Source organism: Vulpes lagopus, chromosome 6 (genome assembly GCF_018345385.1).
Source record: "Vulpes lagopus strain Blue_001 chromosome 6, ASM1834538v1, whole genome shotgun sequence".
Taxonomy (NCBI): domain Eukaryota; kingdom Metazoa; phylum Chordata; class Mammalia; order Carnivora; family Canidae; genus Vulpes; species Vulpes lagopus.
In genome coordinates, this window is record NC_054829.1 from 37669365 (window position 1) to 37688675 (window position 19311).

Genomic DNA, 19311 nt, shown 5'->3' on the forward strand with positions numbered 1-19311 from the left:
AAAAAGATTTAAATTTTTTAAGTAAAAAGAGTATGTCTGGGATCCACTATACTGGTCAGAATCAACACTGAAAAGAATCTGTGCTCCATAAACAGAAAAAGTATCCAAAAGAATAAAAAATATTCTATATTTGTATAATTTACAGCAAACAAAAACAAGGTTTTTTTTAAAGATTTTATTTATTTGAGAGAGAGAGAGCATGAGCAAGGGGAGAGGGGGAAAGGGAGAGAGAGAGAGAGAGAGAGGGAGAAAGAAAGAGAAAGAGAGAGAGAGAGAGAGAGAAGCAGACTACCCACTGAGCAGGGAGCCCAACACAGGGCTGGATCCGAGAATCCTGGGATCACAACCTGAGCTGAAGGCATAAGCTTAACTGAGTCACTGACGTATGTTCAAAAAAGTGACAAATTTCAATGAGTTAGAATTTTTTATAATTTTTAATTAATTTTTAAATAATTTTATAATTTTATATAATTCCAACTCAAAATAATGCCTTACTCCCTTTTAAGTTTACATATAGAGATCAGTCACTATGATACTCTGAATAACAACCAAAAATACCTCTTTTGGTATATACAAATTCATATTATAAAGTACCAATCCACAACCCCACCCCTTACAGTATTTGCACCAGCCTGCAAAAGAAAAATCTGTATCATTAAGACTCTCCTATTCCATAACTCAATTCAGACCTCCTTTGGGTTCCTTTGTAATCTTTCTCCATTCATTATTAGCCATTTTATCCCTTCTCCAATTACTTATCTTTACTTCCTGCTTGTTCTATAAACAGGTTTGAGCTACCCTAAATAATTATGCTAAAAGCCATGTTTTAACAGATTCCTTCCTCATCTCACTCCTTCCTTTAACAACCAACTCCAATAGGTCCTAGCCTTTCTTCTTTACTTGTTCTCTGTTCTTTTTCTTCTTACTTGAATATATAGTTGACACACAATGTTGTATCAACTTCAGGTTTACAAACACAGTGATTCAACAACTATAGGTTATGTTATGCTCACCACAACTGAAGTTACCATGGGTCACAATACAACCTGATTACACACCACTGACTATATTCCCTATGCTGTACTTATTTCCCTACGGTTTATTCATTCCATAACTCAAAGCCTGTTATCTCCTACTCCCCTTCACCCACGTTGCACATCCCCTCACCATCTCCCTACTGGCAATGATCAGTTTGTTCTCCATATTTATAGGTCTGTTTGACTTTGTGTTTGTCTATTCATTTGTTTGTTTTTTTACATTTCACATATAAGTGAAAGCATATGGTATTCTCCTAAGGCAAGGGAAACAAAAGCCAAAATATACTATTAGTATTCCATCATAAAACAAAAAGCCTTTTGCACAGTAAAGAAAACCATCAACAAAACAAAAGGAAACCTGTTGAACAGAAAAGATATCTGCAATGATACATCTGATAAGGGGTTAATAAATAAAATATATAAAAAACTGATACAACAACGCCAAAAAAAATATAAATAATCCAATTAAAAAGTAGAGGACCGGGATCCCTGGGTGGCGCAGCGGTTTGGCGCCTGCCTTTGGCCCAGGGCGCGATCCTGGAGATCTGGGATCGAATCCCACGTCAGGCTCCCGGTGCATGGAGCCTGCTTCTCCCTCTGCCTGTGTCTCTGCCTCTCTCTCTCTCTCACTGTGTTCCTATCACAAATAAATAAAAATTTAAAAAAAAAAAAAAAAAAAAAGTAGAGGACCTGAATAAACAGGTTTTCCAAGGAAGACATACAAATGGCCAACAGATATGCGAAATAATGCTCTCAACATCATTCATCTCAGGAAAATGCAAATCAAAACCACATTTTGTGAGATATCACTTATACCTGTCACAATGGCTAAACTCAAAAAAGAAATAACAAGTGTTGGCAAAGATGCAGAGAAAAAGGAACCCTACTATACTGTTGGTGGGAATGTAAATTAATGTAGTAACTATGGAAGACAATATGAAGGTTCTTCAAAAAAGTAAAGGTATAAGTACCATATGATCCAGTTAATTCCATTACTAGGTATTGCCCAAAGAAAAACACTAATTCAAAAAGATACATGCACCCCTATGTTTACTGCAGCATCATTTACAATAGCTAAAATGTGGAAGCAATTCACATGTCCATTAATAAAGGAATGGATAGGGAAGATGTGGTATGTACATACAATGGAATATTAGCCATAAAAAAAAAGATGAGACCTTGACATTTGCAACAACATGGATGGACCTGGAAGGTGTTGCACTAAGTGAAATAAGTCAGAGAGAGAAAGTCAAACAGTTCCGAGACATTTGGATTATAAAGGCTTATAAAAATTGAAAAGTGACATTGGAAGCCCAACATAGAGTTACCTATTTTGTTGAGTAAGGCATCAAACATACTCTAAAGACCAATCTGATCCATTATTTCATTTTTATCTCCTCAAAAGGCCAATAGATTTTAGAACATCAACTTATCATAACCACTGTTAAAAACCCAAGCTCATATATAGGTATGCAGAAAACACAAAAGCAATCATCAATTCTATTACATGCAATATTAAAGCTCTGGGAGAAATGAGAAAAACTGAGAAACAACAGGCCTCTAGCTATTTCTCCAACTTTTTTACCACAAAGTAGAAAAGAAAATAGGGGAATAGAAAAGAAAACCGGGGAATCTGGCTAGGACGCAATGTAAAGCATTCCCCATAAATCACACTAGAGTGTGATTTAGAGTGCCCCAACACAAAACAAAGAAGGAGGCTCAAAACCAGCAACTGCTCTTAGAAAGTCAACTGTGATCCATTTGTTAATAGAGTGTGATTCTGCGGTCTTTGCCAATCACTCATAATTTACTCCTTGTATTGAGCCACCAAATCCAATAATCTTTTACAACCTCTACCATCCTCAATATCTATGCCTACTTAATAATATTGATCACTTATTTATCCTTAGGCACTTCCCTCTTTTAACTAAGTTAATACATTTTCCTGATCTCTCTCTATTACTCCAGCAACTCTTTCCTATTTCTACCTTCTGGCTCTTCTTAGTCTCTAAGTAATCTGTATGATTATGGCTTTTGCTCTCTTTCCTCCCTCTATATTCTTTCAGCAATCTCATCACTTCCCATAGTTTCAACCAAATAAATGCCAAGAAAAGCTGACACTATCTCAAAGTGCATTTCAGAAAAGCAAACACATAATTATCTCCAAATTTGTTCCTCCTTGTAAAACCTGTATCTGTTATGATTATCATGCTAAAACACCAAGATTTAACACATGATTCACCTGATCCACTCTCCTTTGCATTCTACAAGCACTAGTAGCCAAATCCTATAGATTCTACCACCAAAACTCTCCTTAAATATGCCCTTATTCTCAAAAAAAAAAAAAAAATATGCCCTTATTCTCAAAGTGCCCTGACAATATATCAAGCTGAAACGTATTTCTCCCTGGATAATTTATAATAATCCCTGAATTAATTTCCTATCTCCAGAATCTTTGCATCTGACTCTATACTCTAACCCAATCAATAATATACAATGCTGAAGCACACTTCTAATCACCTTGCACCTCTACCACCCTATAGTTCTTTCATCCCTTCTGCCTTTCCCCTTTTTACTAGGGAAAATACACACACACACACACACACACACACACACACACACACTTTTAGAATTCAGAACCCTTTACAATCTGGCTATACCATTTTTCTCTCTCCTAAATAAAGACCTCTCTTGAAAGTAGACAGTCTGCGTTTCCCAAATGCCCCCGACATTTCCTATTCCAGTTCCTCTGATCACACCATTCTTCCTAGAATACCTTATCACCATTCCTACTACTGAAACTATACCCAATCTTTATTTTTTTTAAGATTTTATTTATTTATTTATTTGTTTGTTTATTTATTTATTTATAGAGACACAGAGAAAGAGAGAGGCAGAGACACAGGCAGAGGGAGAAGCAGGCTCCATGCAGAGAGCCCGACGTGGGACTCGATCCAGGGTCTCCAGGATCACGCCTGGGGCTGCAGGCGGCACTAAACCACTGCGCGCCACTGGGGCTGCTCTATACCCAATCTTAAAATGTTTATCCAAATACTGCCTTTTCAATGACATTTCCCTGACTTCCCTAACTAGAAATAACTTCCTTTTCTTACAAATGTTAAAAACATTATTTACAGCTCATAAAGAAATCTTTCTACTTCATTTAATCTGTATATACATACACAGCACTCTTTACTCACACTTCATCTTGCACTCAAAGATCATATTTTATATAATCTTTGTATCATCCAAACATAAAGGAAAGGAGAAAAGAATTCAATGATTATTCAGTTCCCACCACCATGGTGCTGTGAGCATACAAAGATTTTCCTATTTTCAAAGACTAAAGAGCTCTCATTAGGGAGATCAACCCTAAACACATAAACTGAAGTAATAATATAGGACACTACATGATCAAGTGACAAAAGGGAAGAACTAAAAGTATCCTTGCTTTATGCATCAAATATTATATAGCACTGTACTGGTTGCTGAATTAAGTATTTATTAAGAGAATAAACTGTCCTTCCTTTTAATGGAATCAGCTACCAATTAATCCTACTAAAACAAAGTTCTGATTATGTCATTGAGTCATGAGTTACTCAGTTCACTCACTGCTTCTGCATTCACACTGTCTTGAAAAAGGAAAATCCAATCTTACCTCCCATTGCTTTTCCCTCTCTACTCTGTGAATTTTGCAGATTCCTCAGTGCTTCTTCAAGAACCAATGGAAAGAAATATTAAGCAATTCCAACCAGAGAGGCTCTGCTTCATTTGTTTGCTTGAAGTGATCTCCTCAAAACTTTGCTTGAAGAATACACTCTACACTGTGTATCAAGTATCTACGAAGTACATATGACAGGCACTATGTCCAGCATTTGACCTAATTACATCACTTAAAACTCCCAATAACCTTTTGAGATAGGTACTTCTGTTAGTCATACTTTACAGATAAGATTTCAAGACATTAAATAACTACATCCAAGTTATACAGCCTGTAAATGTTGTAACCAGGATTTTAACATAAACTACCTGACTCCAAAACCTGAACTTTTATCTACAACACTAGTTGTACTGTTTCTCTCAATGTCTGGAGAACACTGATAACACAGTTCAGCTCTTCCTCTGCACCTGTACAGGCTCTGTACTTTCCTACCTCCATACTTATGATGATACTGCACCCAGAGGATCCATATATTAGTACCAACATGAACCTAGAACAAATGTGGTTATCCATATCTGACTCACTCTTCTATACCCAATTTAATCACCAGCTCTTCTTTATAATTCACTTTGCAAGTACAATCTTTCTATCCCTGAATGTCCACAATGTATTGCTTAATATCAAACTGGTGCCACTTATCCAGTTTCTACCCTGTAAAATTATTTTCAATGTACATATCTATTTGACCTAATAGAGTGTTCCTTGAGGGCAGATTCTTTTTTTTTTTATTATTTTTTTTTTATTTATTTATGATAGTCACACACACACAGAGAGAGAGAGGCAGAAACAGGCAGAGGGAGAAGCAGGCTCCATGCAGGGAGCCCGACGTGGGACTCGATCCCGGGACTCCAGGATCACGCCCTGGGCTGAAGGCAGGCGCCAAACCGCTGCGCCACCCAGGGATCCCTTGAGGGCAGATTCTAGGTGTGATTCATCTTTATCACCCCCAGAACTACAATAAAAGATTTCCAAAACATACCCATTAAAATGACCAAAATCCAATACACTTGACAACACCAAATGCTGACATTGATACGGAGGAACAGGAATTCTCATTCACTGCAGCAGGAACGCAAAATGACCGAACACTTTGAAAGACAGTTTGTTTCTTACAAAATGAAACATATTCTTACCATTTTATCCAACAATCACACTTCTTGGTATTAATCCAAAGGAACTGAAAACGATGTCCACACAAAAACCTGTACACAAATGTTCATAGCAGCTCTCTTCTTAAATGCCAAAGCACAGAAGCAACCAAGATGTCCTTCAATAGGTTAATGGATAAATTGTGGTACATCCAGACAATGAACTATTATTCAGCATTAAATTGAAACGAGCAATCAAATCATGAAAAGACATGGAGGAATCTTAAATATTAGTACTAAGTCAAAGAAGCCAATTTGAGAAGGTTATATACCATATGGTTCCAACCACATGACAGTCTAAAAAAAGTAAAGACAGAAAAAGATCAATGGTTGCCAGAAGTTAGGGGAGGAAGAAGTGACAAATAAGCAGAGCACAGAGGAATTTTAGGGCAATGAAACTATTCTGTATAATACCATAGTTGTAGATACATGTCATTACATATTTCTCCAAACCCATAAAATATAAAGAATAAACTCTCAAACTATAGTCTTTGGGCAATAATGATATGTCAATGTGGGTTTATCAATTATAACAAATTTATCACTTTGTTGGGGTGATGTTGGTAGCAGGGAAGTCTGTGCATTTGTGGGGCAGGTGATATATGGGAACTCTGTATTTTCCACTTAATTTTGCTATGACTCTAAAACTGCTCTAAAAATAGTCTATTTAAAAAAAAAAAAAGAATTTCCCATCTGGTAAGAGATCAAGAAATACTTGTTGAATTAGCATAAGAGGAAAAATAAATAAACCAATGTTAGCCCTTATAATTATCTCTATAATTACAGATTTAGTTAAAATGATCTTTATAATTACAGAATGGCAAAGCAAGAAGATATAAAGTACAGGAAAAAAATTATCTTGGTTTCTTTTGGTTATAAATCTGAGAAGTAAAGGTAATCAAATTGATATTCTATATTGAATTCTAATAGAATATGTAGAGCAGCTTAAAAAAAACAAAGTTTATCAGAAAGGTAGACAGTGTAGTATTGATTTAAATTTTCTATTAAGTAGAATCCAGAAATAGGTAAAGTTGAATTATAAGTGAAATTTATCTGTATACAACTTCTTTTATGCTTACTAAAAACTTTATGATCAATTCCAATAAAATTAAAATAACCAATTTATTTCATTTTTTCATTTAGAAAGCCAAGGTAATAGCAACATAATAGATATAAATTTATAATCATAAAAAATACAAATTGCTTCCTTTAAAAAGAATAAAAGTTTTTTTAAAAAGTAAAGTACTATTTTAAAAACTTTTCAGATTAAGTCTCACTCATGCCATAATGAATCAGGTTGATATAACAGTCTCAAAGAAAAAAAGAGTACAAGACAATTTTCTATAACAGTCATTTGCCCCTTTATCTGGTTGCTGGCTTAGCTCAGATGTTGACCTGCCTTTAGTCAAGTATTAAAAGGCAACAAAAAACCTATTGTATTTTCTGAAAGATTTAATGTTATTTAAAGTACAATTTTGAAGTCTTTTTGACATCCAAAATTTATAATTAAAGCCCTTAGGACTTTCTCACCCTTTCAAAATAAGCATACCCTGAACCAAAAGAATAATCTATTTATTATAAAACTAAGAACAAACCTTTGAGATAGTCCCTGGGGCCAAAAGGAACAAGAATTTTTATGTTTAGATTGTCATAACCACAGAAAGGAGCCTATTGTTAATGCTATAAGAAAGTTCATCTTCATGTGTACCCCTTCTATTGTAATTTTATGCCATTATTCAAAATTACAGTATTTTAAAGCTTTTATTTTTGTGATGTTGAAAGGATTCAAAATGAAATTTATTTAACCAAATGACCAACTCCCAATTTCTAAATCCTCAAACATAGACTCCTTAGCCGCCCTACTAACTCTCTTCCTCTCACTCTAGGCTTAAGCATCTTCAATAGCACCCTTTGACCTTCATTACTGAGTTTAATCTTCTTTAAGGTCCTTCAAAATATGGCCCCAATCTGCTTCTTTTTCTGTCATCTCCTACTATTTCCCCAGTTAGCACCCCACATTCTAGACTCAGACTAGTAACTACTCTGAGACTAGTACGAACTTTCATGGACTCTCAGAGTCAGAAAACTCTATGTTCAAAATTTGGCTTCATTATTTACTAGCAATGTAATCCTGAGTACAACATTTAAGTGCTCTTTACCTACTCTCTGTATGCAAAATAGGGATAAAAGTGTTTATCTCAGAGTTGTAAAAATTATACGATAATGTGAGCACTGGCAAGTAGCAGGTGCCCATTAAATTAACATTTTATACTTTTGATTAACGCAGAGATAGCCAATACAGATATCACAGGCATTGAAAGGATGAATAAAACACACAAAATAGCTACTGAAACAAGATTTTAAAAGGAAGTTTTATTTATATCATAACAATTAAAACAATGACATACAACTAAGTGGTGGAGCCATACACTAACAAAACGTAAAAGAGCTAAAACTAGTCTTTCCCTCATTGCTTCACTCTCCACCTAACAAAACAATAAAAAATACTAATACTACCTGTTCTCCAGCTTTTATTTTCTTAATACCATACGACTGCTACTGCTTAAGGTCATGAATTTTCACTCATCCCTGCCTGCTCTTTCTACTTCATCTCCTGTATCAAATTAGTCCTTGAATATTCTGTCTAAACATCCCTTTATCTATTCCACCCTCCTACTACCTACTCTAAGTTCTCGTTATTTCTCGTCCAAATTGTTGTAATGGCCCCTTAAAAATGTTTCGCAGACTCTAGGATCTCCTGTCAATATTTCACATCATTGTCACACTACCTTGCTGGCTCACTATTGACCACAGAATAAAATCTTACCCTGATAGCCTAGCATGCAAAGCTCTCATTAACCCAGGTTTAGTCTCTTTCTTACGCCTCATTTCTAGTCATTCTCCATGTTCTACTTCCTATAACATTATTATTTGCTCATTCTCCAACATATTCAATACCCTATATCTCTGTAATTTTGTCTTTTGCTAGAAATGTTCTTCCATCCTCTTCCCACCTGGTAAACTCCTATTCTATTTTTTAAGGTCAAATTCAAATATGACCTCTTCTCTGATCAAACTATACTTCTATTCCTCAATGTTGGAATAATTGTTTTGTTATCTGTATTCTCATAATACTATACAAACAAATGCCTATACTACTTTCACATTATATTATAGTTACTAGTTTACAAAATTATTTCCTTCTTTAGAGTCTGAACCTACTGAAGGCAAAGATAATATATGCCCAGCAAGTAAAGTGCACATATAACAGTTAGTATTTGCTAAACTGAGCTGAAGTTCAGAAAACAAACCCTAAGTCCAAGAGGCTAGGCCCCAAACTTCATCAATATTTTCTAATACAATCAGAACTGTTCTATGTTCAACATGATCAAAATTAGTAGCTGATTACTTACGTCTGTTAAGGGAGGGAAACACACATACATACTCCTTAAATACTTTAACTTAAAACATATACATTAAGTGTACAGTCATTCTCTAACTTAATGACATACAATGAATGTCTAGCCTTTAATTAGTTTCTTTAATTGCTTCTTTCTTGTAAAAACCATACTTGCCATCTATATTGTTCAGTTTCCATTTTCTAAAATGGAATAAGAACTTGAGAAGCAGAATCCTTCAGAAGGTATGCACTTTTTTCCTAACCATATAAACTACTTAATAAAATTACATAATTACAAAAACAAGTACAAAAGAAGGCTTTTTTTTTTACCAATGCCAACAACTCTCAGCATATAAGTGAACTGGTGGGGATCCCTGGGGGGCTCAGTGGTTTAATGTCTGCCTTCGGCCCATGGCATGATCCTGGAGTCCTGGGATCGAGTCCCACGTCAGGCTTCTGCATGGAACCTGCTTCTTCCTCTGCCTGTGTCTCTACCTGCCTCTCTCTCTCTCTCTCTCTATCTCTATCTCTAATGAATAAATAAATAAAAATATTTTAAATAAATAAATGGTAAGATAAGTACAGAGATATACTTGAGAACATCTTCTAACAAACAAGGTTCATCAGGTATTCATTATGCTTCAATCAGCAAATTTTATGGAAGGTACATTTTAGGTACATTTGGCTTCAATCAGCAAATTTTATGGAAGGTACATTTTAGGTACATTTTAACTCCGTTACCGCAATGGGTCAAATAAGTGGAGGTAGGTAAGAATGTTTCAACATAACTGCAACTGAAGATAGTCCCTCATGAATATACATGATAGCAGAATCACTTTCAACTTAAATGCTCTGAGCCAAAGTTTTCTTATCTGGTAAAAATGAAAGGACTATATACGGTACAGCTGTAATATTCAGACTTACTCTTACTGGTCAATCCTGGCTCCTGCTTCTGAACATAATATGGTCTTACCTATGGTCCCCCAACTGTTCTTATCTTCAAACTAATTCATCTTGTAGAAAAAATATACATTTTTAAAAATAATGGTTGAACCAGAACCTTATTTTAGAATCAAGATCCCTACCTCCCTTACCCACCTTCTTTGTCCATTGGTTTTTTTTTGCGTTTTCTTTTAAGATTTTATTTATTTATTCATGACACAGAGAGAGAGAGAGAGAGAAGCAGAGACACAGGCAGAGGGAGAAGCAGGCTCCATGCAGGGAGCCCAACATGGGACTCAATCTCCGGTCTCCAGATCACACCCTGGGCTGAAGGCGGCGCTAAACCGCTGAACCACCAGGGCTGCCCACCTACCAACCATACTCTTAATTAATCACATTGCCTTTAGAATAAACATGAGCTGGATTTCCTCCTGTTTACTACCCAACTGCCTATTCTATACTTATTATCTATGTACAGCCAGATTTCTACACTTGCCCAATTCTTTAAAATTTCTTCTGGTTTAAAAAAAAATAAGTTTCTTCTGGTTTACCTTCTCAGTCTACATCCTAACTTTTCTACTTTGCCTAGGCACTCCCAATTCTACCACTTTTTCAATTAAAATTCAAGCCACTGATGGTTGCTCAGATAATACATAGAGCGCAATGAATACAATTAGAATGAAAAAACAATGGCTCCAAGGCACTAAAAGATCCCATAAAAAGCTTAATTTATAGTCTGTACACGCTATTTGCTATGACGTGACAAATGAACTTAGATATTTAAGAAAAATTTTAGTAACAGTAAAATAAAAAGATTCTCTGGGTTTTTCCTCACTTAATAAAGAAGTTTTAATGGCATTAGAATACTCCATTGCTCAAGAGTTTAAGTTTTCTAAAAACTTTCCATATATAAACCTCCTTCTAAAGAAAGATCAAGCTGTTATACTTATATTTTAAATATGAAATAATAGAAGTATAGCTTAGCTATTAGGTTTGAGAGAAGAATAAAAAAGATGATTTGTTCAATTCTCTAAATCTCATTCTTATTTTCACAGTCTGTAATTTCTGTATCATTTCCAAACCAAGTGTAATAATAATTATGGCAGCTATAAAAAACATTAATTTTTTTCATTGATGTAAGACAACTTCCAGGCTTTTTAACATCTCTGAAATCTTATTTAAGAAAGCAAAAATAATTCTTTCTTTTGATGAACATATCCTTTTGACTAATCACTAAAGAAAAAGCATTAAGATTACTCTAACCTCTGATTCTAGGATAATACTGAATAAAAGAATGCCACTTCAATAGTCAACTACTTCAAATTATTTTCAAACTACTATATGCACAGAGACATATATGATAAACATATGACTTGAGTCACCATAGACACAGATAAATATTTTTTTTTAAAAATCTGTGTACTGGGGATCCCTGGGTGGCGCAGCGGTTTAGCGCCTGTGTTTGGCCCAGAGCGTGATCCTGGAGACCCAGGATCAAGTCCCACGTCGGGCTCCCGGTGCATGGAGCCTGCTTCTCCCTCTGCCTGTGTCTCTGCCTCTCTCTCTCTCTCTCTCTCTCTGTGTGTGTGTGACTCTCATAAATAAATAAAAATTAATTTTAAAAAAGCCCTTTGCTCATTTAAAAAAAAAAATCTGTGTACTTTTTCCTTGTGTTGATTCTAATACCTCATCAACATACAGATGATATATACAGATTCAGCCTTTCTTCGCAGCTATAGTGATATTATTTTTCCTGAGACAAAATGTTTACTACTTATGTCCTTTTCTTAAGTATGCCTTCAATTTAACATGATTCAAGTACAACAGAAAGTTAATAGGTAAAACACCAGTTATCACAACAAAACTTGTTAGAAATTTTATGTGAAATGTTTATCTTTTATCTAAGAGATAAAAGCATACAGGGTAACACACCAAAAGTACAAGCATCAAAAACATACCAATTTCTTCCACTTCTTCCAGGAAATCATTATATTCTCTTAGACTAGGAAAGTCTTCTTCTCTTTTATTGTATCTTTAAGAGAAGAAAAAAATGAACATATCACATATCTCTTGCTTTATATATTATCTAATTTATATCTTCTTATTTATTTTTTCATGATACATAGAAAAGGGTTGCTTACTGTATAAAAGTTTTCCTGACATCATGTTTATAACTAGAACAAGAATGCTGTTCTTAAATTCTTATGACAATAGAGAAGGAATAGAATCAAGAGAGAATGATAAAATATGTTAAATCCTTCTAAAACTTAAGGAAAAGAAAGAAAAAGAAATTATGAGCCTGATTTACTTCTTATAAAGATTTGCTAATTTTCAGAAAGGTAAAAATTAATTCAAAAAAACACCTTTCTATTTTTCATGAAAATTATAGTCTAAAGAATACTAAAGATCAGGAAATTCTGTAAATATTGTAATGTATCTGTGAAGAATTACAAAACTACAATGGATCACAATTAAAAAAAAATAAGAATCTAAAAGACTATCTCCCAGAAGTAATACAAATAATAAAAGAGTAGCTTAGGACACTGATAAAATAACACAGGTTAAGCACCTAGAAAGATGTTGCTAAAACACTGGTGACCTAGGAGGCACCTGGTTAGCAAAATCAGCTGGGGGTCCAACTCTCAGTTTTGGCACATGTCACCATCTCAGGGTCGTGAGATCAAGCCCCAAGTGAGGCTCCACGCTGAGCAGAGTCTGCTTGAGACTCTCTCTCCCTCTACCTATCCCTTCCGCTTCTGCTCTTGTGTACACACTCGCTCACTCTCTCAAATAAATAAATAAATCTTTACAACACTGGTGACCTAGAGACGCCTGAGTGGTTCAGTCAGTTGGCTGAACGTCTGCCTTCAGCTCAGGTCATGAACCCAGGGTCCTGGGATCAAGCCCAGAGCACAAGGCCCCCTGCTTCATGGGCTCCTGCTTCTCCCTTTCCCTCTGCCTGTTTCTTCCCGTTTGTGTTCACTCTCTCTCAGTCAAATAAATAAATAAAATCTTTGAAAACAAATAAATAAAATACCAGTGACCTAAGCTGAAACATATACCACTAAAAAATATATTATAATAATAATACATTAAATTTATATATTCCTTAAACTTCAAAAACAATAAGGTATCCTTTTTAATAAAAGGACAGATAAAACTCAAAACTATTCACAGAGTAAAAACTAAATTATAAATGAAAATGACAATATTAAAAATAGATACATTATGCAAACACAGATAAATATAAAAATAAATTACACTAACACATTATTTTCTCTAACAGCCTTCAAATCTCAACTTAAATAAGATACCTTCACAGGCCTCACCTGGCATCAATGACCCACACCAACACTCAGTCACTAACTTCAGAATATTCTTCTCAATTTATAATTACACAGTTGTTTAGTTTGCCTGTTTTATTATCTATCTCCATACTATCCTACACTACTATACTGTAAGTCTTATGAGGGCAAAGTTCATAGTTATTTCACTCATTTCATACCTAGTTATGCATAACACAGCTTTTGCACACAGTAAGTACTAATATATGTTAACTAAAGTAAAAAATGAATAGTGAATAAACAAACTGTAAAACCATCCATCAAAAGGATCTACTCTTCTCTAACAAAGGTTAGATAAATATTCTCTAAGAACTTAATAAATTTCTGTTCAACAAATGCATATATGAACTTATACTTATTCACTTGCCAAACTGTATTTCTATCAGTAAATAATTATAGCAATTATAGAAATAATACTTAAGTCTTCGTATACTGAATCATTCAAATAATAATATTTACATTTTTAGCACTTTTTTCCGAATCTCAACCTCCTTGTCCACAGTAGGATCTTCAAAGAGTTGTACCCTGAAGTTGCTCTTTCTAAGTGGAGTGCCACACTCAGGACAGTTTCCAGCTCCTCTCATAAACAGTAAATCCACGCAACTTTCACACCTATAAGGAGAAAATACAAGGTAACCAGTAAGCCAGTACTCAAATCCACAACAATTCTGTATATAGTTAACCTTTTTTTGTTGTTTTGGTGGTTTTTTTATTTGGGTGTGTTTATCTGGCAGCAGAGGAGAGATAGGAAAAATAATCACTGCTATTTAAGTCTCATACAAAAAAAAACCTTTGAGATAATATTTATTTTCATTTAGAGCTTACTTTTCAGACATAGTATCCCAAGGGATACAAGTTTCATTTTACAAATTAAATTTACAAATTAAAACAAATCGGCCGAGGCTAGGCAGATTCTGAGATAGCAGGATAGGGAAAAGTCAAAGAGGCATGTAAAAGAGTGATCTATGGTCACCTCCATTGTCAGTACAGTAACACTCTTAGACTGAGGCAAGAAAAGCCTCGGCCAAAGGCCTACACTTTAAAGAAGTCTGCATTCCAAATCACTAAAACAAAGGCTTATTTTTTCTCTTCCAGCCTTGTAAGGAAGTTTTTTTGAAAGTTCAGTAAGCAATTGAGCAAATGGGAATTACAAGGGAGAGATGCTAGCTGAAAGAGGTCTTCCTTGCCCCAACCCCACAATGCCCTAGGCCAAAGGAGAAGGAACGGATGGTGTGCGCCCCAATATCTATGGACAAAGGAGAAAATCACCACAGCCGTGCCCTGAGAAATCAAAAAAGGTATGCTTCCTCATAAAATCTTTAATCAGTTAAAGTTTACTGCCCCAAATCCACCAAAAGGACTGCCTAAGAAAGCCAAGTTTTCCAGATGTGTCCCTTCCCTCTTCTCTTCTTGAGAAGTGTAATTTGGGGAAGAGAATTTCCTGGAAGTCTTAAGTTGGAAAAACAAGGACCTAGAGAGGTTAACCTCTGTGTACTGGATCCCTAGGGACTTGACAGGATCAGTTCACACTGTTTTGATGGGTCCAGGCACACTAACCATTCCTACCCTGTCTAAGACATCCATGCTACAAGTAGAAAGGCTGGCTAGAAAAAAAAAAAAAAAAACCGCTCCTTTAGCCTCTGGGGCTTGAGAATGCAGACCTGGGAAGAGAGTGGACAGCATGGAATCTCAATATTGTGCCAAAGATGTAGCCTGATTCTTAATCAATATTTAAGCATTTTGATATGTAGCCCTCCAGTTGTGATCTTGCCCAACTCCAGATATATTAAGGCTATACCAGCCCTAATCACTCCTTTCTTAGTATTATCTGAAATTATTTATGTACTGATTTTCTGTAACCTCTATGAGGATGCAGGATGTATTTATATTTCATGAGAGCAGGAATCTGGCCTACATTGTTCTCTATCCCCAGTGCCTGACAGATGGTAAGTACTCAATAAGCTATACATTAAAAAAAAAAAAAAAGAGCAGAAAAGAGAAATTCTAATGAATAAGGGAAATGTTTATTTCTTCCAGGTATGTAACTGACTTGTGGAATAAGCTAAATGAGAAGAGTGATACAGAGAAATAAGAATCTTTAAGATTGGTTATTAGTAAAATAATAACATTGACCTTTATATATTTCTCTTAACACTGTTACCAAATATTAGAGGGGAAAAGAAATTCCTAAGAGAACACAGATCACATTTGTCATTATCAAGATCAACAAAACCCCAGAAAATTCACTTTAGGATTTGAAAGATTTCAAGTGGTGCACTTCCCCTAATCTTTATGGTTAGAGAAAATGAAATCTAACTCCAGAAGTTGAAAATGAGCACACTTTAAAACTACATTGATGGGGCACTTGGGTGGCTCAGTTGGTTGAACACATGCCTTCGGCTCTGGTCATGATCTCAAGGTCCTGAGAACAAGCCCCGAATTGGACTCTCTTGCTCAGCGAGAAGTATGCTTTGTCCCTCTCACTCTCCCTGCGTGTGTGTTCTCTCTCTGTCTCTCTCTTGCTCTCGCTTTCTCTCTCAAATAAATACAAATCTTAAAAAAAAAAAAAAAAAAAAGACTACACTAACTAGGGGTGCCTGGGTGGCTGAGTTGGTTGAGCCTCCAACTCTTGGTTTTGACTCACGCCATAATCTCAGGGCTGTAGAGCTGAGCTCCAGGTTGGGCTCCTAGCTGAACTGGAGTTGACTTGGGATTCTCTCTCCTCTTGCCCTGTCTTCCTCCTTTTCATGTGTTCCCGAGTGCACGCTCACTCTCTCTAAAATAAATAAATCTTTAAAAATAAATAAATAATTCTACACTGACTGGGGGTACCTGGATGGCACAGTCAGTTGAGTGACCAACCCTTGGTTTTGGCTCAGGTCATGATATCAGGCTCCAGTTTAGCCTCAAGTCCACTTGAGATTTTCTCTCCCTCTCCCTCTCCTGCTTCTGTTCAAGCTCTCTCTCTAAAATAAGTAAATCTTTTTAAAACTAAATAAAACTACACTGACTAAAGATATTTATAAGCTAGAAGCCATCTAAAATACTCAAAACTATGAAACCACGAATAATACTCTGTATTTCAAGGTCTTGGAGAATAGACTCAGTTGATAATTCACTTAAAAAGGTGCTACAGGGGGCACCTGGGTGGCTCAGTCAGTTAAACGTCTGCCTTTGGCTCAAGTCATGATCTAGATCTAGGTCATAGGATCAACCCCCCATATCAGGCTTCCTGCTCAGCAGGGAGTCTGCTTCTCTCTCTCCCTCTGCCCCTCCCCATTGCTTGTTTTCTCTCTCTCAAATAAATCTTTATAAAAATTTAAAAAATTTAAAAAACAAGGTAATAAATACTTCTAAGAGTTATATTGCATATTACATATATTGTTTCCACAGCCAGTTCTATATCTCTACTTTTTAAAACTTTACCTTAAATCATAAGTTCAACAGTATTTAAGAATTTTTAAAATAATTTTTTTCCTATACAACTTTTTCCCTTTCTGATTTTAACTGCTACAAGACCAAGTAACTCTTTTCTTCAAGCTCAAATATACAAGCACACAGAAAAAAACTGAAAGCTCTACTTCATTCTATTCTCACTTCTCACCAGAAACATACTACTTTTAGAGTTAATGTGACCAATTCTACATATTTATAAAGTGCATATTTACAAAGTATTTACATTAAAACAATAAAAAAGAACAAAAGAAAAAGCTAGTAATTGTTAGTTCACTGCATCTGGCAACAGAGCAGTAGTATATGGACAGTCTCTGGAACAGGAGCACAAGAAAGTTTTTCCTACAAAATCTTGTATTTCCCAGAGCACAGGAAAATTTGCTGGAAAAGCTCAAATCCTTAGTCATTACCCACTCCCAAAGACATCGTTAGTTTTCTCTTTTTTAAAAAAACCAGAATGGCGGCACGCCTGGGTGGCTCAGCAGTGATCCCGGGGTCTGGGGATGAAGTCCCACATTGGGCTCCCTGCAAGAAGCCTGCTTTTCCCTCTGCCTATATCTCTGCCTCTCTCTCTCTCTCTCATGAATAAATAAATAAAATCTTTAAAAATAAATAAATAAATAAATAACAGAATGGTGCCCACCTTCTTTACTCTCTAAACAATTTATTTTTAGATTTTATTTTCTTCTACCAATATTTAACTGCTTATATTCCTTTGCCAAGATTTAACTGACTTATTTTATTTTTTTCAAAGGAGTTATGTTTCATGCAGGATTTCAATACTTATTAAAATAGATTAACTGACTTAGAAAAAGGTTAAATAATCCCAAATTTTGTAATTAAAGACTTTCTTTGGAGTAATCTAGTTTTATCAGGACTTTCCATTCTTTTTCAGCTCACTGGCTTCCTGAAACAACTCAAAAGTCTATGGTCCTGGGATGCCTGGGTGGCTCAGTCAGTTGAGAGTTTGCCTTGGGTCAGGTCATGATCCCAGGATCCTGAGACAGTGCCCTGCTTAGGGCTCCCTGCTCAGCAGGTAGTCTGCTTTTCCCTCTTCCTCTGTCCCCTCATCCCACTCCCATCCCACCCCGCCTCTGCCCCTGTTCATGTGCACCCACTCTCTCTCAAATAAATAAATTAAATAAAAGAAGTCTATGGTATTGAAAGATAAACGTGATAATTTCTGTTAAAGAAAAATTTTATCCCTATAATAAATTATTCCTTAAATTCATGTGTACTGAACTCTACAGGGTAAGAGCTAGGTATTATTAGGAGAATTTTTTTCTCTCAAAATATGCTGCCTAATTTTTCTAAAACTTTTAAATAACTTTTCTGTGACTTAATGGTTACACTGATACGTATCACTTTATACCTAAAAGGGAATTCATAATCTATCTACTCCAGAAAAAAACTACTGCAAAATAGTGCTTCACAATATTAAGCAAAGAATTCATCCATAAAAATAGAAGGAATGGCCTGGAACTAAGTTTTAAAACATTATAAAACACTATAAATTTCCCCTCATAGACCCTGGGAATAAAATTTATATACTCTCAAAATAAAAAAGAAAGAAATTATAGAAACCCATTTTTTCCACTGTCTTAGAACTCAAAATAAATAACTATTCAATCTTCTGTTGACTATTACCATTTAGCATGGCAATTTACAATTAAGAAGCAAATAATATAAGGCACAAATTCAAATAGTATGTTTAAGCCCATTTTAAGCCAGAAAAATAGAGCTACATAGGAAAGAGCTAGTAATTTAGTATAGCTATGCCAAGAAAACATGAGCTTCCTCCCCACCCAGCAAAAAGTAGATTATATTTTCCTTACAAACAGCAAGGACCATGGAATACACCTAACTTCCATTTTTGCCCTCTTGTCAGTAAACTCCTAAGCCAAATTTATATGCTTTGTTGAACAACATTGTATATATTTTCTAGACAAAGGGTGGAAAGGTAAGGAAAGAGGTTAGAAGAATAACATGTATTAGAAACATTATGACATAGATATGATTTTCCTTACTATAAAGACGAGGTCAAAAAACTGGTTTTAAATCATATAACTAGTAAGAATTGGCCAAGGTCTGCTTCACATTCCATATTTTCTCTTTCAATCTTACTTCCTACTCAAAACTTTTATAACCTAAGTAACAATCCCCAGTGTCTAACTCTAGCCCAAATATCTTTCCTGAGTTCCTAGTAGACACTGCCTATTGCACAGTTCCTCTTTGATATCCCACAAGTACATTTTTTTATTTAGAA

General features: G+C 35.3%; 1 protein-coding gene across 1 annotated transcript in view; it reads right to left on the reverse strand.

The window, feature by feature from the left end:
* The window catches only part of MNAT1 (MNAT1 component of CDK activating kinase), a 192089-nt gene that overhangs the window by 120473 nt on the left and 52305 nt on the right, over positions 1-19311 (reverse strand). Inside the window, exons 2-3 of the mRNA XM_041758837.1 lie at positions 14052-14204; positions 12207-12280 (exon numbers count right to left, since the gene is read on the reverse strand). Coding sequence (XP_041614771.1) covers positions 12207-12280; positions 14052-14204 — 227 coding nt within the window. The remainder of the gene's footprint in view (positions 1-12206; positions 12281-14051; positions 14205-19311) is intronic.